Below are 26110 nucleotides of genomic sequence, written 5' to 3'. Positions count from 1 at the left end.
CACAAACACTACCACATAATTACCGTTCAGGTACCATTCACTAAACAGACAAGCAAAACATTTGAGATTTAACACATCAATGTTGCCCAGCAATATAAGCACACAAATGCTCATTAAACGTCAATGAGGAACAAGTGAGCACTTACCCAGAATTCTCCTCCAGGCCGAGGAATGCTTTTATCACTTCTGGCAGCTCGTATTTGACTATAAACAGATAGCTGGACATAGCTGAAAACAAATAAAACACACACTACATTATTACACATCAGTCAACGGACACTGACAGCAGTTTGAGGGTTATCATTTAAATTACATAGAATTCATGCATAGAAATGCATCAATCCTTCGACTACAAACTCTTCAGACATGTTTAGTAAGTTCTGTTCGCTGTGTTGTGTTCTGTTGTCTCTATCGCTGTGGAGGACCTGTTTTTAGATAAACAAAACGAGTTTCCGCTTGAACGCTCCAATGTCGCGAGGGGGCTGCGTGAACTGTTGCTCTCATGAACGCACACAGGAGATCAACGGTCAGTGAACATTTTCACTAAATAATACATTAGATTTCAGTTTGTTTCTCATCAAATCTTATCGTACGCTTTCATAACAATCATGAGTCTCATGGAATAATTTATTAGACTTCTGAATTATACTTTTGTGTTCTTTTGAAGCTTGAAGAGGTGGTCACCATAAACTTCCATTGTATGACATCACTGAGCACAACATTTATTCACAATTTCTCCCTTTGTGTTCAGAAAAAGAAAGAAATTGGGGGCCTGGGTAGCTCAGCAAGTAAAGTCGCGAGTTCGAATCCAGCGCGTGCTGAGTGACTCCAGCCAGGTCTCCTAAGCAACCGAATTGGCCCGGTTGCTAGGGAGGGTAGGCGAGTTGTGCATAAATGCTGCGGAGAATAACGTGAAACCTCCACACGCACTATGTCTCCACGGCAACGCGCTCAACAAGCCACGTGGTGAGCGGGTTGACGGTCTCAGACGTGGAGGCAACTGAGATTCATCCTCCACCACCCGGATTGAGGCGAGTCACTACGCCACCACGAGGACTTAGAGCGCATTGGGAATTCCAAATTGGGGAGAAAAAAAGAAAAGAAAGGAAAAAAAAAGAAAGTCATATAGATTTATAACAACACAGAGGTGAGAAAACATTGACTGAATTTACATTTTTGGGTGAACTAATCCTTTAACTGTGATTACTAAAACTGATTATATAAAAACAAAATACAAATGTGTCATTGAAATAAAAACTGAAATTCATTAATTCACTTCTGAAACTAAAACGGAACGGATCATTTTCATAATCATTGACATGACAGCGCATAATTTATACATTTTTTAGGTGTACTTAAAGATGATTTAATCTATGATTACTAAAATATAAACTTAACTATATAAAAACAAAATGAAATAACATAACTGAACTTAAATTAAATTAACAATCCATTACTGAAACTAAACTTGAATTAAATTTTATTAAAATAAACAAATTTGGAAAAGAAAGATTATAATAACCTTGGCTTGAGACTAAATAATACAAGACAATAACGAGTCATTTTTTACCTCCTATGTTCTGTAGAGTTATAGATCCAAATGCTGCCATTTTTCCCGGCCAGCCAAATGCTCTCTCTCCGAGCTTCTCGTAGATCAGCGAGCCTGCAGTAAAGCAAATGTACAGAGTTTGCCATGATTCTATATGAATGTACACTCTCAGCCAAAAGTTTGGAATAATGTACAGATTTTGCTCTTGCTCTTATATACTTTTATTCACCAAAGTGGCATTCAACTGATCACAATGTATAATCAGGACATTAATAATGTGAAAAATTACTATTACAATTTGAAAAAAATGACTTAAACTACTTCAGAAAATCCTCCATGTGCAGCAATGACAGCTTTGCAGATCCTTGACATTCTAGCTGTCAGTTTGTCCAGATACTCCGGTGACATTTCACCCCACACTTCCTGTAGCACTTGCCATAGATGTGTCTGTCTTGTCGGGCACTTCTCACGTACCTTACAGTCTAGCTGATCCCACAAAAGCTCAATGGGGTTAAGATCCAGAACACTCTTTTCCAATTATCTGTTGTCCAATGTCTGTGTTTCTTTGCCCACTCTAACCTTTTCTTTTTGTTTTTCTGTTTCAAAAGTGGCTTTTTCTTTGCAATTCTTCCCATAAGGCCTGCACCCCTGAGTCTTCTCTTTACTGTTGTACATGAAACTGGTGTTGAGCGGGTAGAATTCAATGAAGCTGTCAGCTGAGGACATGTGAGGTGTCTATTTCTCAAACTAGAGACTCTGATGTACTTATCCTCTTGTTTAGTTGTACATCTGGTCTTCCACATCTCTTTCTGTCCTTGTTAGAGACAGTTGTCCTTTGTCTTTGAAGACTGTAGTGTACACCTTTGTATGAAATCTTTTCAAGCATTGTATAGCCTTCATTCCTCAAAACAAAGATTGACTGATGAGTTTCTAGAGAAAGCTGTTTCTTTTTTTGCTATTTTTGATCTAATATTGACCTTAAGACATGCCAGTCTATTGCATACTGTGGGAACTCAAAAACAAACACAAAGACAACGTTAAGCTTCATTTAATGAACCAAATATCTTTCAGCTGTGTTTGATATAATGGCAAGTGATTGTCTAGTACCAAATTATCAATTTATCATGATTACTCAAGGATAAGGTGTTGGAGTGATGGCTGCTGTCTAGATTTGATCAAAAATGACTTTTTTCAAATAGTGATGGTGCTGTTTTTTACATCAGTAATGTCCTGATTATACTTTATGATCAGTTGAATGCCACTTCAGTGAATTAAAGTACCAATTTCCTTCCGAAACAGCAAAATCTGTACATTATTCCAAACTTTTGGCCGCCAGTGTATGCATGTGTATATATACAGTATATATATATAATCTTGTGACACACTCACCTCCCTCTTTGGCCGTCACCAATAACAAATGAACTGAGTACAGTGACAGGATAGCGACTCCAAGCAGAAGAATTCTAAAAAAATACAGAGAAAATTCAGAATGTATCTCCTCCAGTTCCATTAGATGCTTTTAATAAAGCATTAAATAGAAGTACCTTCATTTCAGTCATAATAAAATATATGCAAGTAAAAAGCAAGCTGTGGTTGATCACTTTACATATCAATCAGACCAGAATAGGCCGCAATAGAGAGCAACAGTGTACGCACACTTATTCATCATGATTTCAGAAGTATTTTTCCCCATAGGGATTTTTATAAAAACCTTCATTAAAGAGTTGTGCATCATGAACCAAACCAACCAGCTTTGAGGTGAATCACAACATTAAAAACTTTGATTTGAAGCAAAAAAGTATTCGAAAATCAGACAAAAACACAAAGATACAAGACTGTGTACTTAACGTCTTTAATGAGGGAATGAACTACAATCCCATGAAGCATTGCAAATGAACTGAATTCAAAACAATGGAAATATATACAACTATTAATGTTGTTGATTATAAGTATAGAAACAATACATTTTAATTTCATGGCAAAATATATCAGTTAGAGGTCGACCAATAGTGGATTTTGCCAATAACGATAACTAAGGTGGGACCGATTAATCGGCCGATAGTTTTTAAAACTGATTTATAGAATGTCAAAAAAGTAAATTTATAAATTTCCAGATGCAGTTTATTGTTCAATCAAAATCCCAATAATAACCAGAAATAAAGATTTCGTGCATAACGCAGGACTTTTAAATATAAACAATATTTTGAAATGACGAAAAAACTATCGGCAACTATTTTTCCAATAACCGATAGTTACAAAAAGCAACTATCGGCACCGATTAATCGGTAAAACCAATATATCGGTCTAATACCAGTAGTTTGAGAGTGTAGGGAGAGCGACTCGATTACGTCATTCACAATGCATCATGGGAGTGGGCGGAGCTGCAGAGCTCTTTTGGCGCACTTTGTTTGCCACAATTCTCTGATTGGTGGATTTTCCCCTCAGGATCATGGATAGTGTAGTTCTTTATCACGAAATCCACTATTAAACATGATTATTTTCAAATGAAGTTGAACTAAACGCAGACAGATGTCTTCAACAGAAGCATCTATCATCGATTAACAACCTCAAAGCTCACAGTACATCTGTCTTTAAAAGTTTAAGTTACAGTTAATAATCAATTCGTCTATGGAGAAAACGAATGGGATTTTACAGACTGTTATGCTCCATATGGATCAGGCTATATGACAGAGACAACTATATCTGTAAGACTATACCTGTAAGACTATATTAGTGTATTTTAAACTTTATCATAGCATATCCTTTACTGTAACATGACTTCTCTTCTGAAAGTCAGAGGATCTTTAACTGCATCCAGAAACTTGTATGTTACTTTTCAGTAACATACAGTGACATTAACAGATGTTTATTATTTTTGAAGTGGTGTCTAAAAGCAGCATGTGCATGTGTGTCCTAAACACAATGCTAATGCTAAAGCTAATGGTCCTCTCTAAACCAACATTGCTGTTGCTTATTTTAAACACACAGGTTTAAGACCCACGTAAATCTCTAGTTACATCTAATTAACCCTCAGCTGTAGCGAGAACGAAATAATAATACGTAGAAAGAGAGAAAGATTAATGTTGGTTTGGTAACTTGACACTGACCGCTGCACATCACAGCACAGAAATAACCGTCTGGCATGAGTGTCAGAGAATGAGTGAGATAGTGAGAGATGCAGGGTTGAACGGTGACTGAACAGTGCTCAGGTAACCGTTAGCACTGAAGGTGTGTGTCCGCATTATCTTCCTGCGGTTGAAGGGAACGCAAGGTCAGTAGAGCTCCGGTCACTGGCAGCTGACTGCTGTCAGTCACACACACACGCACGCTTTTTTAACCCTCGCTGAACGAGACGAAAGCCGTTGAGATAAAAATAGCCATGCTATCTGCTTCAGCTATATATGTGGTGCGGCGTGTCACAGACACTAGTGCTGGTCCTGTAACAGCCTGAAACTCTGCCGCGCAACACACATTCTTAGATAAAGGGTTTCTGGAAGTGCCACATTAGCTACAAACAGAGACGAAGCAACCATTATAAACACTTTTAGAAGCTAATCCCTCCACTTTTTTTTTTTTTTAAAGACCCCATTATATCAAAATAAGAGTTCTGGCACTTTTAACCCTGTGAATTTCTAGAAAGTTAATCCCATTAAAACATTTTTCACACTCTCACTAGTTTATTTAACCCTTGTGCATCAATTTAAAATAATTTACTCAGAGGTCCTAAAACTGTCCACGCCAAAAAAGGGGGGCCTGGGTAGCTCAGTGAGTAAAGACGCTGACTACTACCCCTGGAGTTCACGAGTTCGAATCCAGGGCGTGCTGTGTGACTCCAGCCAGGTCTCCTAAGCAACCAAATTGGCCCGGTTGCTGGGGAGGGTAGAGTCACATGGGACTCTCGGTGGGGCACGTGGTGAGTTGTGCATGGATGCCGCGTTGGATGGCGTGAAGCCTCCACACGTGCTATGTCTCCGCTGCAATGCGCTCGAAAAGCCACGTGATAAGATGCGCGGGTTGACGGTCTCAGTCATGGAGGCAACTGAGATTCATCCTCCGCCACCCGTATTGAGGCAAGTCACTACACGACCACGAGGACTTAAAGCGCATTGGGAAAAAGGGTGGGGTTGGGGCTTGGGGGTTGGGGGTTGGGTTGGGGGGGGGAACTGCTATAGAAATATTATATATTAATATTATTTTCCACTTTCAATGAGATAATTTTTTTTAAACAAGATCAGTCCTGATCATAATTACCACATATTCATTCATTTTCAGGATTTTAACCCTTTAAACGAGTTTGTTTACATAATGCCAATGTTGTTTTTCACACACACACACACACACACACACACACACACACACAAACACACTTCTCAATACACACATACAAAACACACTCTGACCAACACACCCACACAATTTTATCTGCATCATTTATTCAATTGGCCTGCAGTGCTCTATAATACAGCAAACAGAAAATAGGTAAAAAGCTTGTATTTGCTCCATAGGCTAAACATGAGAAAAATGGCGCCATCTGGTGGAAAATATTAAAAATGTAAATGTTGAAGCCAGGGCTCCGGAATGAAAGCATAATATCATAGAATTCATGATTTTATGCTTTAATGGCACTGGGATCAAATATTGCAGTTTTAATGGGTTTCAATGGGGACATTTTTGTCCTGAAGGTCCTGAGTGTAACTATTTTGTGTACACTGTGTATTATAGATGTATTATAGGAACTATCAAAATTCCCCCCAAAGTACACACATTTGGCAAAATGTATGCCGTTGGCATTAACACAGCCAAAGTGATTGAAAAAACAAACATGAAAAAGACAAAAATGTCCCGCAGGTCGCACAAGGGTTAATTTGTCTACTAACAATGTCCAACAGTGTATGTTCATACATCACAGGAGAGGATTTATGTCATTTTTGTTCTGAGAGTCATGAAAATTCCCCCCACATGTCATTTCCAGTATTGTGCATTGTGTTTAATAGAATTCTGTGCTGGAAATGACGCTTAACATTTTGAAATAAAATGACCAGCACCTTTGTCTTGCTACGGCTAATTTCATAGCTAACATTTTATGTATCCTAAATACAAACAATTAAATCATATTTTCACACTTTTTACGTAATTTAGCAAAATTACAGCTTGATTTGAAATGACGTCCAATACAAATATTCTGCTCACAAGTGATATTTACCTTGATTTTTCTTAGTTTTGTCTCATATTTTATCTCAAGCATGCTCTTTGAGTCCAAGTCCACTAAATACTTTATTAGGGACAAAATTGTTTGGTGTGAAGGAAATGACGTAATTTTAGAAAAATTGAATAATTTTCACACAATACATTTTTAAAAGTTTTTGGTTTATTTCACCCTTTGTTTAGATGATCGTTTTAAACATGTAATAATTTATTTATAATGTGTTTTCATAGTTTAATATTGAAAATCTGGGTTCTGGGGTAAGGCTACAACAAAATAAATAATTTGAAAAGTACCCTAAATCTCCTGTGCAACAATAAGTAGCGAATCATGTTATATATATATATATATATATATATATATATATATATATAGGTACAAATATACTCACACAAATAGCAAGATGCCAGTGTTGGCCATGGCGAAGGACAGTCCCAGAATTCCACTGCCCATGATGGCGTTACTGAGGTTAAAGACAGACATGCCAAACGACGCATGACCCGGGTGCTGCAAAAGAGCAAGTTAGAGAAAGTTAGTCAACAACTCGTGAGAGAGTATGAATATGCTATAGTGATGTCAGACTGGTGATATTAATAAAGTAATTACATATTCTTCCTGATCATATTTCTTCTTCTTCATCATTCCGTTAGTGAGAAACTTCTGGCTCTCGCCGTCGTCTTCATCCAGAAACTGACTGTAAATTACAGAAAAGACTTCCATGAATGAGGCTTCATGATTTAAATCAGTGATTCTCAGATGGTTTTGCTTCAAGGACCCAGATTTTACATTGGATGTCAAGTGGCGACCCAACACGGTAACAAAATTGTTGTACATTGTACTAGAATAAACAAAAATAATAACTAAATTAACTGCATAAAATTACATTTTTACCACACAGGAATTTTATTTTTATTTTTTTCTAAATATCTCTAGAATTCAGATGGTTTCATGATCTGAGCAGCCAATATTTCACGAAACACATTGTGGTCAACACAAACCACGTTTATCCTCATTGTGGTCATATTTTCAGTTACCTTGTACAGGTTTATTCATGGTTTGAGAATGTCATGTAGGGGTGGACGATTTGTAAAAAAAAATTAAAAATAAAAACTAAATTTGGTTACCATAATGCTTAATTTCTCACTTTGCTGCATTTCAGTCTGTTGTTGACTTTTATTATTAATAATAATAACTTTCCTCAAGAAACTCGACATCTTCTCAAAGCAATGCAACAAAGAAAATAATAACTAACTACAGAAAATAAATACTTCATTAGGCTCTTAATGATTTAAGTCATCTCTATAGTCACCTCAGTCCCGGTGGCGGAGGATGAATCCCAGTTGCCTCCGCGTCTGAGATAGTCAACCCGCGCATCATCACGTGGCTTGTTGAGCGCGTTGCCACGGAGACATAGCGTGTGTGGAGGCTTCACCCCATCCACCGTGGCATCTGCGCTCAACTCACCATGCACCCCACCAAGAATGAACCACATTATAGCGACCACGAGGAGGTTACCCCATGTGACTTTACCCTCCCTAGCAACCGGGCCAATTTGGTTGCTTAGGAGACCTGGCTGGAGTCACTCAGCACGCCCTGGGATTTGAACTAGCAAACTCCAGGGGTGATAGCCAGCGTCTTTTACCACTGAGCTACCCAGGCCCCCTCCACTGTACTCTTAGAAATGTTTTGTTTACTTGTTGTTGGGCTCCATCCTATGACGTTTGTTTTTCGGTCTTTTCCACGCACATACGCACTTTTCAAAAACCTGTTAGAACGACGCTTATGTGTTTACCTGGCCACATAAGCAGCTTTCTCCGGGAGAAACCTATGTGTGTTAAACCTCTTTATTTTTTTTTACGTATTATAGCCGGTGTATCATTTCAGCGTTTGCTACTTTGTCCCGCCATTGAAGATGCGTGTCAGTGTTGCCTAGCAACTATTTTATCTAGTTGTTTTTATATGCTATTGCTAAGCTAAAACTTAGCTTTAGCTTTGAAATGTCAGCAAGAAAGAGATTGACTGCCACAGAGGCTTTAGCCTTGCTTCAGAGCCTTGACGATGCTGAGTCTGATGGAGGAGCAGGTTTAGATGTCTCTTGACAGTTCATCTCACACTGACTCTGAGAGAGATTCAGAGATAATGCCGTTCTATGTTTTATCATTTTAAAGCATGATATTTTCATTATAATTTTACAGCATGATATTTTCGCTCACTGTAAAACAAATATTGCTTTCTAAATCAGTTCGTTTTCCCGCAGTTTAGCGAATTTTCATATTCTTTATTAACTGTTTTGGCCATTTTGGGTTAGGCCTATATGTGTTTCATACATGTCCATAAAGGTTTTTACTATGCATTGAAATGCATATTGGTGATGTTTTTATAAGTTATTATATCCTAAGATTTGTTTTTATTTTACAAAGAAAATAGAATATAAATAATCGAATTTGTATCTGTAATTAGCTACAATAGCAGGTTCTGTGGTTGTCGATGAACTAATACATTTTCACATTCATTAGAATTTCAATTTCGTGTCTTGATGTTTATTATTACTTATCCTAACATAAAAGATCCATTTATTCTTGGACTTTGATTCCAGTGGTGGCTGCATAGGATTGTTTCCGATTCGTGTGATCCAAACATTTCCACTTATTTTCCTATTTTATTCAAATTGAGGATTTTGTTCGAATTTTTTAGGGTGATGACGTCATAAAATATGACGACAGACATTAGTAGCTTCATTCTAAAACCTCAATAGAAGCTTCGAATGTAAATATGACATGACAAAAATGACATTCGGTACAGTCTAGTATGAACAGTCAGAATGACCGCTCTGGCCATTCTAGTAGTTCTAGAATTCCGGTAGTTCTAGTGTTAAACGGCGTAAGGAAACTGGCGTTCTTGTTTACATGACGTTCAGAGCGCCATGCAAAAACCCTGGAATAAACCGCTTTCTTAAGTGCATGTAAACGTGGTCAGTGCTTTAGCTGTTCCTCGTCAGTGGTGGTTAGAATATCGGGCTGTCTAGCCATTTGAGATCCTCCATAATGCTTAATGGTAAAAAAAAAAAAACTCAGTAGAATTCAAATGGGTCACGTAAGTTAAGTCTGTATCGCGATATCGAGAAGCTGGATCGAGTAGCGTGAGTGATCCCGCTCGGCACTCTCCTGTCTCTGGAGCACAAACGCGAAGCCTGAGACGATAATCCAAAATGTATACCAGTTGACAAATTTCTACAGGTTTATCGTGTCTACCGGTATATCGCCCACCCCTAATGCCATGTAACATGTCCATGTTTGCATCCTAATACCGTAGAGTTTGATTGGACGTAGGGCCTTTGACGTCAACAAAAAAGATATAGGATGCTTTTTCACCTTTCTCATACAAGTTGAAAAGCCTATTATTTTGCTATCATAACTATGCACATAAATTTGGTTAGTTGCATTTTAGTATTTGCATTTAGAGTTGTTTTTCCATGTTGTTTGTGACCAAAACAGACCAGTTAAAAACACTAATTGAAACCATGCTAGGACATTTGAAAAGGAGCAAATAGGATTATTTGTTTGCCATTTCGGGATGATTTAATACAAAGCTATGCCTCACAATGTCTGGACAGTGAACAGTGTCCGTTTTGATCACACAACAGCGGCATTACTGTTTCACGTGTCTCTGACCTGTTTATGGTGGCTTTCTCTGAATCGATGGGTTCTGTGTAGCGATCATCCATGCTGCTCTCGTCATCCGCCTCTGTGCACACTTTCTTCAACTCAATCCGGCTCATGTTTACAGATGTGTTAGGGAAGGAAAAGTAAGCCTGGAAACACATGCAGAGAAACTTGATTAATGAACAGCATCAATAAAGAGCTAAATCTAACGCCAAATATTTTAAACTTCTCAGCATATTAGACTTCTGAAACTTCGGCTAACTAAGTAAATCATGTTCAAGGAGTGGGACACAACTCTGTTGACTGAATAGAAAGGATGAACTTGGCTGATGCTTTGAAAGATTAGTGGGGTCAAAGTTTAAATAATTTACATTTTTAGCGTCACGTTACAATACTTGACGCAAGCGTGGCAATGGGGGTGATGCTGACGTTCAATGCATGTGAAAACCCCTTAAGGGTGTATTGTATATAACTGGTCAACATTTTAAGTTCACCATTTTAGCTCTCTGCAGTGCACTTTAATAGTCCTGAGGTGTGACAAATGATTTTTCTTAAAGTATACAAATTCCATCTAGCCTCTCAATTGGCATGAGCTCATGAAACCAGCATGCATTATAATTATGAAAGAAAAGATGTCGTCACACTGCACGATACTTCTTGAAATGTCATGTCAACTCATTTACTAGATCAGTCTATTACTGATCCAGAACCAGCTCAAGACAGAGCGTTTAGATGCATACCAATATGCTGAGGAGTACCGAAAAACAACAACAATAACAACATGTATGAGATTTTGAACCATCGGGTCATTTTCTGCTTTTGATGTCAAAACATAAACGAGCATGCAGAAAACACTTGCACACATTGGAGACGTAATCCGTTAGGAACAACGGTAAAGGTGTTTACATGCAACACGAAATCGACGTCATGATATCTATGAGTGACGATTATTTTATGATAAAGAGACTTATGACCTTACACCAATAAAAGAACACCGTTTAACCGTTTTATACAGTTTTTCTGTTTCAGTGGCATTCCCAAAATTAAAGTCTTATAACTTGACAAAACTACAAGGAGGGTCAAGTGTTTGGAATCATTGTAAAGAAAATGTTTCAAATTTTTTAATGATATACAGTAGATTATGATACATTCTGAGCCTTTTTTTGCCAAAAATACACTTTTTCTTATTTTTCTTATATGCCATTATATATATCTCTTGAAGTAAATAAGGTGGCTGCAAAAAACTGCTTTTGTTTTGTTCCCAATCATGTCAACTGTATCTGAGAAAATGTATGTGTTGATACGACAAAGCAATCAAAAGTTATAGCATTACAAACATAATTTATCATAGTGTCCAAAAACGTCTCCATGTGCCCAAACAAATAAAACATAATAATTGTACATAAGAACTAATTACACATGCAAACACAACAATGAATAAAGGTTTGTATAGCATGCAGACATGATTTTAGTAATGAGATTTCACAGAATGAGTTTCATTCTGTGTCATTTGAGTCATCATTGAGTCTGTGTCATGTATTTGGCGCCATCTCCTGGTGGCCATATGTAACATTGTGCTTCATGTGGATTATCTAATGATTTTTGCATCCGATTATCTTGTGTGTGGACTCGTTTGAAAGATAATCACCTCTTCTAAGTAACTGCATGTGATATTTTATGTTCCGTTTATGTTTCGTGAAGTTATAAGAGAAAATGTGGCATAAGCAACACCAACATAATTGTCAAAGACATATACTTAGCTGTTACTCGCTATATTTTTGTCTGTGAATAAAACAAAACAAATAGGCTGGTTGTATTCTACTCTTTGAGAGCTTTCCAACAACATATGACACATGACTATTTGATGAGTTTGATGTTTTTACTGATTTAAAAAAATAAATGATCAAAACAGAACACTTCTGATTTGTCTGCAAATTTCAAAGCACTTGTTTAGTTTTGGTTATAATGCCTGCATGCATTGGAAAGTACATCTTCTAAGCTTTCAAACAATACCTATTTTGTGTTGGTCAAGACTGCAGTTATTAATATTTTGACAATTACTGTATTTTATTTTCTCGCATTGGAGCTTAAAGGGTTAAGCTCTTTACATGAATTTACATGATGTTGTCAGCTTATTAAGTATAACCGGTGTAAGAATGTGCATGTAAACGCACTCAATATCACGTTGTTTTACATTTTGCAGAAACTTTCTTTTCCAAAGTGCTTAACAGTACATTAACACTGGAATAAAAGTCTTGCTTAAGGCTGCAATGATTGTAGCTTATGAATTGGCCTTTTTCGGGTTTGAAACAGCAACCTTTTGGTTACTTTAAGATTTTAAACCACTAAGCCCTCCATAATCACATATTGTGACAGCCAGGGTGGATCTGACACACACACACACACACACACACACACACACACACACACACACACACACACACACACACAAACATTACCATTGAACATGGAACAAATTCTGAATTGAGCAGTGTTGCACTAGTAATCTATATCTCGCTCCTCATAAAGCATGCATTTGTTCAGTGTTTGGGTTGAGTGTATCCGTTTGTCTCCATGACGTGTGCGCTCTGGAATCAGCCCCGTTTAGCTCGACTCCAGCACACACCTGTTAAGAGCACCGATCGCTCACTGGCCCCCGGTCAGCTATTTCCAGCCCATGTGAGCACAAACCGTTCTGCCCAAGCCATTTCTTGAGTGCCTAATGAGATGGAGAACATTACATAAGCCTCTGATGAGCCAGTTAATAAGCCAAAACCATTCTTACACCCAATTACCCACAATCCTCCTCTTTACAGACAAAGCCCTCATTGATACAATTCATGAACACAGCCAAAGGGATGGCTTCAGCTGTAAACGACAGACTTATGGAAAGATGAAAACGTTCCACGGGTCTCGTTCTGAAAGTACACTTGGCCCAAAAGATGGGGAAAACATGCAGTCTTTTGTGCATGAATTGACTGAGGTTTGGTCCGTTTACTGGAACAGAGATTGTCGTAAAATCACTGGCAAATATCGTGCAATGGAAGAAATGCGTCGACTGATAGAGATTAAGCTATAACGTTTATACCACAGTACATATACATATATATATAGCCATCAGTGGACAGGACTGCTTTATGTTATTTACATGTAAAAAGAGGAAGAAACATTCTGTAATGTGACAATATAGAGCGCAAAGGGTGTCCCAAACATGTCAAGACAAGGAACCCGTTATAAAGATGTTTTGTTAGCCACAACGCGAAGCAAAGTTTTGTTTGGCTTGTCGAATTAAAGAGTTCAAATGACATGCGGTCACAGATGTGCGTATATCGGAAATTTAAACAGCATTTAAATTGGCTCATCAAAACAAAAGGAACATTCAGTACGTTTATATGCACAGTTATAAATCGAGCTACAGCATTTTTATCGTAGTCAAGCTACAGTCTTTATCTGTCTTTCCTAGTATACATGACATAATGCGTCGAATAGTTGAAGACGTCATCTGAGACGGTGTTAAATACAAGCCGCTGGTCATTTTGTCCTTCAACGCTGCATCTAATTGTGGTCTGATTAACGAGTATGCATGCTGGATGAAGCCGAGCTACTATCGCATTATCTAGATAAGTTAGTCAAACTCTGCAAAAATTCTATCATTACATTATAAAAAGAAAAAAAATTACTGCATTAATCCGAATAAAAGTGCATCCAAACGTAATGATTGAGTAATGCGACAATAGAGTGCAGAGTGCAAAGGATGTCCCAAACAAGTAGGGCTGCCCCCTAATAGTCGACCAAACCTCAGTCCATGAGACCAAGTTTTGATTGGTCAGTTGGTCGCAGAAATAAAAAAAACACAAGAAACCGACGAACACCAGTATTACCGCTGGTTGGAAGCTAGGTGGTACTGTGGGGTAATTTTCATTAAGCAGAGTTAGGGTTAAGCCTACACAATAAAGCAAGACACCTTGATTTCAAACTTTGAACTATATTTTTTATTTTTTAACTAAAAATTCAAATGAAACTGGAAAAAAATTAAGTGCAATTAAAATGTGTGGTTTTCCACTTTTTTGAACAACAAGTTGAGTCTCTTTGGAAACTAACCTACTTCATCTGTGCATTCTCTACCGGTAGGGTATTTCGTTGTCCGGGAAAATACATCTTGTGTTCAGACAGTCTCCTTGCTGGTTTTTCCGACATATTCAGAATCATTACCGCTTTTGCCGGTGTCGCTACGGCTCGCTTCGTGCGTGTACTTGTAAAAATTTTAAAGGCTCATTATTACAGTTTAGTATTTCTCTGTAATGTAGAACAGTGTTAGCAATGTTACTTATAACATTCTTTCTCAGCCCTGGAACTCAAACCATTTTCTGATGCCCCCCAATATATAGTGATTAAATTAATATCATAAAAATGTGACAACTAGTCAACTAATGGCTTAAACTAACGACTACTAGTCGACTAGGAAAATCTTTGGTCGGGGGCAGCCCTACAAACAAGTCAAGAAGCAACAATAGAAAAAATTTTTAATGTTTACGATTGCCGAACATCGTCGTAACTTGCGGCATTACAGAATTCAATTGACGTGAACTCACAGATGTGCATATATCGGCAATTTAACAGCGTTGAAATTGGCTCATCGAAACAAAAGAAACATTCAGTACGTTTACATGCGGCGTTATAAATCGAGCTACAACAGGCAGTTATAACAACCCTCGTTATTAGTCTGTCCAAGTATACATCACACAACTATAATCTAATATTTGAAGAAAGGACATAAGCTGAGGAAGTGTTACATAAATGGCACGCTTCACTTCTGTCTTTCAACGCCGAGGCCAATTGTGGTCTGATAAATGTGTATACATGTTGGACAAAGCTGAGGTACAATCGCATTATTTAGGTATGTTAGTCTGACGCACAAAAATTCTGACATTACATGACATTTTAAAAAGAACAACAATTGTTTTAGGGTGTGTTTACACTTGGCAGGTTTGGTTAGATTAAAACAAACTCTAGTGTGATTGCTCTGTTAGTGCGGTTCATTTGAACAAGTGTGAACGCTGTCATCCGAACCTTGGTGCGCACCAAACAAGCGGACCAAGACTGCCTGAATAGTGGGTCTTGGTCCATTTCCAAACGAACTCTGGTGCGGTTCGATTGATATGAACGCAACATGGCCAAAGACGTCTAAACAGACCAAAAACAGGAAGTAATTTGCCTAATACTGACCTCAAGCATACCTGGTTCTTCTCATCAATGGAGCTATTTTGCACATTATAGTTCGGTACAGGTGTCAGAACCGCCGTCAGCCGTCCTTGCAGCATATCTTCGATGTCTGTGCAACGGAGGAATTCCTGGCGCTGTTTTGACGCCTTTACACATTTTATTAGCTCTTTGTTTGTTCTCAGCTGGTAAAAATACCACCATATATACATATATAAATCCAACGAGTGCATTTCGCCCAGCAGCCAGCATTGTTTTGGATTTTCGGCAAGTTCCGTCGCAAAATATACGTCATAAAAGCCGTCCAATCAGGTTCAGACTTTATCCTGATGCCTTTTGTTTCGTATCTTTAGGTTCGCTGTTAAAAATGCCAATGTGAATGCTAAGCGAACCAGGACTAAAAGTATCATTTAATTTTTTGGTCCGGACCAAGAGAACCGAAATACAAGTGTGAACACACCCTTAGTGTGAAGACTGAAATCAAACTTTTAAAAGTGCATGTAGTTGCGCTTATTGAGTAATACAGAGTGCAAAGGAATCCCAAACAAGTCAAGACAAAAACGAAAATGAAGTTGTTATTATGAGGTGTTAGGCACAATGCAAAGTTTAGTTGTTTACGACTGTTGAACAATGTGACAACTTACGGCATTAATATCGAATTAATTTGACGTTCGGTCTCAGGTGTGCGTGTAAATTTGCAATTTTATAGCTTTAAAATTGGCTCATCAACACAACATTTTTCATTTATATTAGTTCTGCTGTTTTTAGTCTTCTGTTTTTACCAGAATTGTTACATTTACAATACACACATGCAAAAAACTAAAACTAGGCTATATTGTGATATACACCGTTACCGTTAATATTGATACAAAATTTTAAGATTTAAGTCATACCGCCAACCCTTAATTTGTACTAAGCATTTAAATATGATGTAACTTCAGCTGCACAAATCTGTCAGACACAAACTCAAGCCCCATGAAACCAGAACAACCAGTGCAGAGCAATGAAGACAGCGAACAAATGAAATCTGACCACACCTTTAAAAGATATTCAGAACACCAGACCTGACAGTCTTTTAAAACACATTACTGATGTAGCTAGTCAGTGCAGCACTTCTTTACATTCATAAAAATTCTCCTAGATAGCAATGATACTAAATGGTAATCAAATGGCGAAGTCTCCAAATTCAAGTCATTCTCAAGGGAGTTAACATGCAATCTCGGTGTATGGCTTGATTTATAGCGGTCTAAGTTAGTTCTGTTATCTTCAGACTGGTCTATGGAAGATCTTCAAGCAGCTGGAGATAACCAGAGCAATTTACGACGCGAGAAACACTTGCTCTTCAAAGAGAACGTCTGTGTTTGTACTTCAACCAGCATTCCTACACTATACAACCAGCAGTGACACCGACCACACACATTTTCACACCAAAACACATGCACTTTGCAGCCAAATGCTCACACACACACACATATACACTCCCCATCTTAATAGAGTTCTCAAGGTTTAACCAGGTTATAATGAGTGTTACCAGTGGATTGGTTACTCACAGCACGAGCCGGTAAACTGTAGAACGCAAGACGTGCTGACAGTAAAGTGATGAGCTTCGTTTTTAGCCCTGGAGGCAAGTGGCAGCTTTAAAGGGCAGAGGGAGGGCCCTTTTCAACCAATCAGGATGCTCCTATTGGCAACCACTCAGCGTGAAGCTCCGCCCACCTGCATCACTAGAGGGCATACCGGGCTTCCAAAGTAAGTTTGAGATAAGAAATGCGTTGCATAAACTTCTGTTTGCACTGGGGCAAGAATCTGGGAGGGTGGCCGGGGTTGCTCGTCCACAGGGACAAAGATATCGGACGGCCTGACTCGGTTTGTGGAGGCAGATGGGCAGACAGTAGCCGCCAATCTGCATACAAGCACATTTTGGGGTCACTGACCAAAAGCGCACAAATGCGCACCTTGAATTCATTAAAGAAATAGTAAAGTCATCAGAAATACAATTAGTTCTGCAATTCTACTGACAACCTTATCAATGCATAACACAATTTACAAAGCAACTTTCAGGACACTTAATACAGGGAAAAACATGTGGAACAAAACCATACAGATGTGTCACTTCCCGCAGGAATCAAACCAGCAATCTTCAGAGTTTTAACCCATACACAACACCACCCACACACACAGAACTAGTCCCAATATACAGTACACTGAAAAATGTACTTCATCTTGTAACGTAAAATTTAACTGGTTTTATTCAAGTAAAAAAAAATATTTCATATCCCTGCATTAACCCGACTACATTAACTGCCACAATTTTTTTGCGTACTAGATTTCCAAATTATCAATACACACATTAAAACAGGCATATAAAGTAAAATATCAGCCAGAGAATATATTATCACAGAAAGTGTTCCCTAAAATCATAATGCAAGTAAAAGTGCTTGATGCAGATAACCCATTTCCTACATCAGTATTACTGAATGATGTAACAAATTATTGGCTGAATATGCGAGTCATAGTAAAAAGCAAGTTCTTACTGTCTGGATGCAGGTGCTCCAGTCTCAAGGAGAAAGAGGTTTCCTGTGCACAGAAGACTTTCCTTATATGGAGGCACTCCTCTCATCGCAACCAGCCAATCAGCTGCTCTGTATCAAGGGTCAAAACACGCGGAGGAACAAAGATTCACTCCATCACCCCTTAAAAACACCTCAAACTTACACACAAAAATAGGCTAATCCAAACCTCAATGTCACAATAAAATACCTAGGAATGCCCAGATACACAATTTGTGTGCCGATACGATATCTGATTATTTAGAAAAAACATCTGCCGATACCGATAGTTTGGTAGTCACTGCTAATTAATTATACAACTTTGAAAGAAACGTAAATAAAAACTAGGGATGATCCGATACAAAATTTGTGTGCCGATACGATACTGGACTTAGAAAAAAAATCTGTCGATACCGATAGTTATTTAGCACTATATTTACTCAATTTCACAAATAATATTGTATTTTAAATGGTAGATAGCAGTTTCTTCAGATTTCTGTTTAGTCATCCAATTTCAGTAATTTATTTGCACATGAAGAAATTGGATCGCCCGCTTGGATTGTCATCATGATTTGTGAATCAGAGGAACTTTTGATCCTGATCCTGAAGTTTTTGATTGTGGCTAATAGAATACATGCTTCAGAGGAAGATATTAGATGAGTGCTCGACGGGAACACTGGATTTTTGTGAGGTTCATGAATTAATTTTTAAATGAGATATCTGCATATTTGCAGACGGTATATAAATAAGTTTTATTAATATTTGCCTTTTATCATTAGAAAAGATAGTTAAAAGTTGCAGGAATTGATGAGGAGAGGCTGATAGAATACGTGCTTCAGAGGTGAATAAATGAGCGCTCCACAGGACGCTGGATCTGCTCAAGTTTTGTGAGGTTGGTTTATTACATCTGTTTAAACGAGATATGAGCATATTTGCAGATGGTATATGATATTAGTTTTATTGATATTTGCCTTTTTATCATTAGACAAGACAGTTAAAAGTTACAGGGAACTGTTGAGGAGAGAGAGGGAGAATGAAACAGATGTGCACTTTAACTTTGAGCTCAAACGCGTCTGTCGCGGCTCTGATATTCGGACCGTTTAAATGACACTGTGTTGCACACCGGTCTATTACTGTAGTAACACGATGGCACATAACAAAACGAACCGTGACTGGTCGTTTACATGTCTCAGTCACTTCACATGCAAGCAGGCGATTTTCAGCGCCTTCAAAAAACAAATCGGCCAAACGGGAAAATTCATCGGTCTCTGCGATATATCGGTCGACCACTGCTAGTGATGCACCAATACAAAATGTGCGTGCCGATACGATATCTGATTATTTTAAAAAAAAAACATCTGTTGATACCGATAGTTTGGTGGTTCTGCTACCTTACTTCAAATCACTCATATTGAATTACACAACTTTGAAAGAAATTTAATAAAAACTTGGGATGCACCAATACAAAATTTGTGACGATACGATATCTGATTATTTAGAATAACATCTGCTGCTAACGATAGCTAAACACTAGCAAACCTGAAGTTTGTCAGAGCGTTTTGTCTGCGTGCTCCAAACCCATGCAATTTATTACATTTATTAGAAGAGCCACAGTGGCTTCACTTTCAATTTTGTGATTCGATTCAATTTTGTTCTCATGAACACATGGGATGAAATGCAGCTTTATTCTAAAATTGTTTTAGTTTTTGCAATATTCCAATTTTGCTCATAAATTAAATTCACAACTTAGATGCAAACATAGCTAGTAAAACCTAATTCAAAGCAATTCTCAATAGTGCAGATAATTGCTTTTATCGGCTGATAGCAATGTTTGGACAATACATTTGTGCATCTCTAAAAATAACTAAACTTACTAAATTTATATGACCACTGTACTGTAGAAAACAAAAGATCATTGTCGCATGTCCTGCCATTAGAAACATAGTTGGTGTGGGCGTGGTTGCCATAGAAACAGAGTTGTGATGAGAGAGATGCCACAAGATGAAGCAACATTTCACACTCAAGTGTTGGTCAAACAGCCTAAAAAAAGACATTTTTACCACAGATGTGCAAAAAAGATAAATAAGTAAGAGAAAAGGTCCAAAATCAGAAGATGTGACAGACAGCTGTCAGTTCTCAAGATATTCTTTCAATAAAAACAATGTAGTTTGGTGCAGTAGCACAGTAGCTTCAGATAAGTCAACATCAAACGGCAAGTGCAACCCATTTAAATTACGTAATGGGAGACTGACTTTATCCGTTGGGACTTGATTTGATGGTGTAAATTGTCCCTATATGACAGGTGGTTGAAAAGTAAGAGAGATTTGCGATGTCAGCCGAAAAAGATGTTTCATAGGAGGAGCAAGTTATTACATTTTAATAAACTATTACATAGACAAAAAAAAATTCTTTGGAACAATGTGCACTGATGAATCGCGCACAATAACACCAGGAACTTATATTAAGAAAGTTAATCGGATCCATTTTGATTTCATGTCGACTTTAACTCATGCGTGAGTCTAGACATGTTATTGTTCTCATACATGTGAAATGCCATCACAGTCTCTGTGCAAATATTTCTCAAGTGGGTGGCACAAGTGGATGTCAAGCGCAGGACTCATATTCTCCACCAGCTGTAAGATTACCCCCCTCCTCAACCCTTCATATGCCTCGAGATTACATTACAGATATAAATTAAATTACAGAGAGCAGGAACTTCTGCCAACTCAATGATAAAACTGAAATGACATAAGCTGCTTCACTTTTAAGAACAACGAAAGGTCAAGGTTGATGAAAATCTGAAATCAGGCATATTAAGTGTTTATTCAAAGCAACAGTAGATCAACAAGTATTATGTTTGGCAAAAGTTCCCCAAACTGCTCGAGAACCCTTTAGGTTACTGTGGAAAGTTTCATGTCAACGTGCGAAAGCATTGCGAAGATTCCTCACTTCCTGTCTGGCAACCTTTACGTTGAATTTATTGATGTTTCACATGCGGACAGATTGAAATAACAAAAATCAGCAAGTAATTTTGGATAGGCATGCCTCAAGATTATTTCGCACAAATTTGGGGATGACCCAATGAACGACGAGTTCGGAAAAGCATGTTTTTTAATAAATTTAAAGTGGTTGCAAATCAGTACAAATTTGAGCTATTGGTGGCGCTAGAGGGTTTACGATAGAGACCCCAAATTTGCCAAGATAGTAACTGAGACTCTTTCTTATCAATGTGCCAAATTTCACCATGTTTTACCGTACAGAAGTCATAGACTTTGTTAAAAGTTGCAGCAGAAGAATTCTAAAGACCAAAGTATACTTCGTTTTTCCGCACGCCGATACGTTCCACAGAAAATGAAGTATACATTGGTCTTTAGAATTCTTCTGCTGCAACTTTTAACAGGAAGTCTATGACTTCCATATGGTAAAACATGGTGAAATTCAGCTTTTTAAATTTTTTTTATGCTGATTCAAATTTTGTCATCAGCACAGTACGCACAGACTGTCTGCATACAGCCTTGGTATAATAGACATGTGGACAGTCCATGTGACTGTGCGGAAGGGAATATCCCAAAACAGTTGTAGTGCACGTGTTGAAAGCATCCGTATTGGCTCACGGTCAAAAGAGCAAACTTTAAAAAGCAAGAGCGCTCGACCGTGGGTGAGAACTAGCTACTACATACAATAAGTGCATACACACCTTTGGTGCCCCAGATAAACTGCTAGACCAAATTAATTTAGAATTTAAAAAGCCTGATTAAGTTTCAGAGATCTATTTTCCAATTTATTTGGTTTGTCATGACCTTGGTTTCATCCCTCTGTCCACCATCTTATCAGTTAATTGATTTGCTCATTGCTTGTGACATCAGTGATGTACTAGAACACATACAGACTTCCCTGGTCCGCTCGCTCTCTGAGGAAAAAAAACAGCCCTGGCGAGGTAAATAACGAACACTGAAGGTAAATGACGACAGCAATCCAATACTTTAAAGCTTTAGACATCAGTTTGGCTTGAACAGCTCAGTGAAAAACATAATTTATGACCTCATGTGCTGGTAACAACCCAAACAGTGCAACAAAGACTTCTTTCAGTAAAAATGACTGGCTAAATTCAGATACTCATTCTCACATTTGATTCTCAAACTGATCATATACTCCACATTAGCCTAACATCGACAACCCAATTTACCATAACTGCCATCTACATCAACATCAGCATGAGCATCAAGTTTCATTTTTGTAGGTTTGATGTCATTGCACAAACATACCAAACAAATTCCACAGGAAGTACAGCTGAAATGATTGACAGCTGTCTTTTATGACCAAAGCCTACCAGTGAGGTTACTAGAATTCAAAGAATCATGACTGCATAGTCACCGATTAAGTTATGTAAGTGAACGAGTTACCATTCTGTTAAAACTGAGTTTACTACGTTAAGCCTCAAAGAACACTGGAGTGAATGCCCAAAAAGTTCATGAATACAAGTGTTGGATGGACTGACGGATAGATGGATAGTTAGATTTCACCATTAGAGATAAGAGTGTTTGTGAAATGTAGTGTTTGCATAGTGAGTTTGGTCTTGATTTTTGATCTTAAAATGTTGCTGCTCAATATGTTTGAGGTGACCCAAAATCAACTTTGTAAGTGTACCCAAGGGCAAAAAAAAAGAAGACATTTTAAAGGAACAGTTAAGCCAAAAATTTAAATCCTGTCATTATTTACTTCTCTCATTTTCTTCCAAACCAGTGCCATTTTTGAATTGTGAAGGTGTGCTTGACGCAAGCTTTGGCGGAGGGAAAGATTATTAGTAAATAAGGCCTTAAATTTGGGTTTGTTCCTCACAAATGCTATCGTTTGGCTACAAAAGACTTGAAATACAGTGCTCAAGTTGTATGCGCTAGTTTTATGGTCTTTTGGGAGCTTGACAGCCGTATGGCAAGAGCTGTGTGAAGATCCTTCACAATTTTTTATTTTTTGCATCTGTTTCAAGTTCTTTTAAAATACAATCACAACTGAGAAACTGTGAAAAAAAAAGCCCAATTAACCAGCAGGTAAAACTTACAAGCTTAGAAGTTTAACCCTACATTAACAGTAATTAAAATGCATACACATGTTAGCGACAACAACAATCAATTATTCCACTTGTAAATCATGAATTATTGATAAAGGGCATCAGCAACTATGTCAGTTTAATGTGTGTGTGAATGAGCCGAGCATCGGTGGGCGGATCGCACTTCACAGAATGTTCTGGATTACCATAAACCTCAATACAACTACACATGGAAATGAAGTAGAAGAGATAGACAGCTCATTTCATTCTTATGCATAATTACTTTGGCCAATTAAGTTGACTTTACTGTATAAAAAAAAAAAAAAAAAAATTTGACTGGACTTGAAAACACAAGACAAATGTGCAAATTAAAGACTGCCTATTAACACAAGCATAAATGGAATAAGAATAATATTTTTCTCAAAACTACATTTAAAGTTCACTGTATTCTCTTATAAAGCTCATTTGTTTTTGGCTGTTTCATAACTGCTGACAAACAAGGAAATGCACCACACACAAAACTTTTCTTCCTGACCCAAACATCATAAAAGTACATCAGTGCTCTAGAATCCTATATATATATATAAACACACATATATATATATATACACACACACACACGTCTATATAAGAAATCTGTATAAATTGTATTAAGATGCTTTAATGCGGCACGTTTGATTCGCTGGTCCAGATCGCGCGCGCCAACCAAACGCTTTGTCCGCGCGACACCAAAACAATAGGCTTCCATTAATAATATTTATAATAACATTAAAATGTATAAAGTCCACTTTTGGCGCATTTTAGAGTAAAGTGAAAACCTTAAAGTTTCAGATATTTTGCTTTAACGTTTGCACATTTAAAAGACCCCATAAGGCAACACCCTTCAGTTACTACAGTAGGACCATTTTTGCAAAATTGTTGCTTGTAAATTTGCACATTTGTAATTTAAGCGATGTAACAATAACATGCATTAAAAAACGATTCATATCAAATGTATAAAGCTCATTGTTAGACATAATGACACTGCTGATCGGTTCGTTTACATTAAGTGATGCTTTCTTAATGTACCGATACATCTCGTGCAACAGCAATCCCTGGTGCTGCAAAGTCAATGTTTCACTTTCCTTCGGATTAACTAATGTGTGTGCATGTGAGAACCCACCTGGAATTAGCGCAAATCTCTCAGGGTGAAAAACACACGAGTGGACATATCAAACCATTTAACTGGGAGGAGCGCGTGGAAATTTCCACCATGTGATGGCAAACCTTTCTTGAGCATCAAATTACACCAACAAGACAGGCGCGCGCAGGTCTTATCGGTCTCTCTCATCCAGAGAGTGTCATTCACGAGAAACCGGTTTCTGTGTGTAATCACAGTTGTGAATGTAATCATGAACGATGCTTATGAACATTGGCTTTGAAATGGCTTTTGATTTTTCGTGATTGTTGAATGCATATGACAGAATCCTGAACAGTCATGTGGTTTCATGCACCTTTACTGGCATGACCTGCTGCTCAGAAATGTAATATAATACATGCATCATATTCTTGATATATGATCTGATGCTTAGGTTGCATGTCCAAAGCTGTACAGAATTGGTTTGACAAATAAAAAATCAAATATTTTATTTTAACTTATGCTATTCTATTTTATATATATTTTGCTTTGTCTTATTTAATTTTATTGTATATCATATTTTTATTTTTACAATTTCTATTATCATGCATGCTTTTTTATCCTTCACTTTTTGGTATTGCTGCTTTGACATATTCTCAGCTGTTGAGTTGTCTCCTGAGAATAAAACAGTGATAACCTCAAATGTGTCATATTATAATAAGGCATGAGTTAATATATATATATTCTAATTGTTGAACAAATGTCAATCTATCATGTTTGTAGATGTTTGTTTAGTCTCTGAACACAAGGTCACTTACAGAGTGCCAAATTCATTCAGATGACTTTGCTTTTTTTTTTTTTTTTTTTTTGTTGAGTAAGCACAGATATCAGTGATGACACATCTCATGTAAATACATGTGAAAGTCCTTGAGTGAAATCACATAACTGTAAAAGAGAGGTGAAGGTAGTATAAGAATCAATCAAACAAGAGACTAATAAAGAAAAATGGCTCCCATAAAAATGTATCTTTATTTTTTACTAAAAGACATTAATATTGTGGTAACACGGTGATAGCTATTACTATCAGTATCAACAAAATAAAAAGAAACAAATATTATATATATATATAAGAACATGTTTTCTAAGGAATATTTTTATTTTATTTTTTTTATATGTAGAAGTTTTTCCAGTGTCCTCAATAAAATCTATTTTTTATCCTGTTAAGTCTTTAACAATATCCCTTTAACTTTCATCCTCCAGGAAGTGACATCTTTTTGGTGAGAAAACAACATCACAAATATCAATATTTTTTTAGCAATTTATTTGATAGATTCTGTAACTGCTGTGTGCATTTTCCATTTCCCTTTTTTTATTTGTAACTAGTAGCACCTAAGCTATTTTTTTTTTTTTAGATGAAAAATGTGTCCACATATGTGGACAGCGGGACTAAGTTGTGAAATTTTAAATAATACCAAACTACAGAAAGTCAACCGTTTATTATGTTTCCAGGAGTGTTGATTATTCATGTTTTTTAGACGTTACAGACATTACATCATAAATTAGCATAATTAATTCAGATTTAAAGTAATGACCAGCATCATCAAATCACTGCCAACCATGTTAAAATAAAATGATACATTATAAATTCTGAATCTATGTACTGATTATCATTGTCACATGTCTGTCAAACATGTTGAGTGATCCAAACATCATCTGCAGCCTGAAACTGAACTTTTGATCAGATTTTAGGAGCGAACGCACTT

At 37.3% G+C, this 26110-nt stretch overlaps 1 protein-coding gene across 3 annotated transcripts in view; it reads right to left on the bottom strand.

Annotated features, from left to right (window-relative positions):
• LOC127435193 (sodium-coupled neutral amino acid transporter 4-like) overlaps nt 1-24501 on the bottom strand; it is a 40524-nt gene extending 16023 nt beyond the window's left edge. Inside the window, exons 1-8 of one of the 3 annotated variants that reach the window (XM_051688460.1) lie at nt 24393-24501; nt 10424-10563; nt 7359-7446; nt 7144-7259; nt 2939-3012; nt 1571-1663; nt 147-228; nt 1-40 (exon numbers count right to left, since the gene is read on the bottom strand). The exon at nt 1-40 is cut by the window's left edge and continues 43 nt beyond it. In XM_051688460.1, the coding sequence (XP_051544420.1) occupies nt 1-40; nt 147-228; nt 1571-1663; nt 2939-3012; nt 7144-7259; nt 7359-7446; nt 10424-10530 (600 nt within the window). In that variant the 5' untranslated portion in view covers nt 10531-10563; nt 24393-24501. Of the gene's footprint in view, nt 41-146; nt 229-1570; nt 1664-2938; nt 3013-7143; nt 7260-7358; nt 7447-10423; nt 10564-17184; nt 17259-18168; nt 18277-24392 lie in introns of those variants that run through there. The other 2 variants (XM_051688461.1, XM_051688459.1) reach the window with 2 other exon arrangements.
• Nucleotides 24502-26110: the final 1609 nt, after the last annotated feature.

The sequence above is a fragment of the Myxocyprinus asiaticus genome, chromosome 45, assembly GCF_019703515.2.
Source record: "Myxocyprinus asiaticus isolate MX2 ecotype Aquarium Trade chromosome 45, UBuf_Myxa_2, whole genome shotgun sequence".
Taxonomy (NCBI): domain Eukaryota; kingdom Metazoa; phylum Chordata; class Actinopteri; order Cypriniformes; family Catostomidae; genus Myxocyprinus; species Myxocyprinus asiaticus.
The sequence above is the reverse complement of the archived record's forward strand: the minus strand, read 5'-3'. Positions and strand labels throughout refer to the sequence as shown.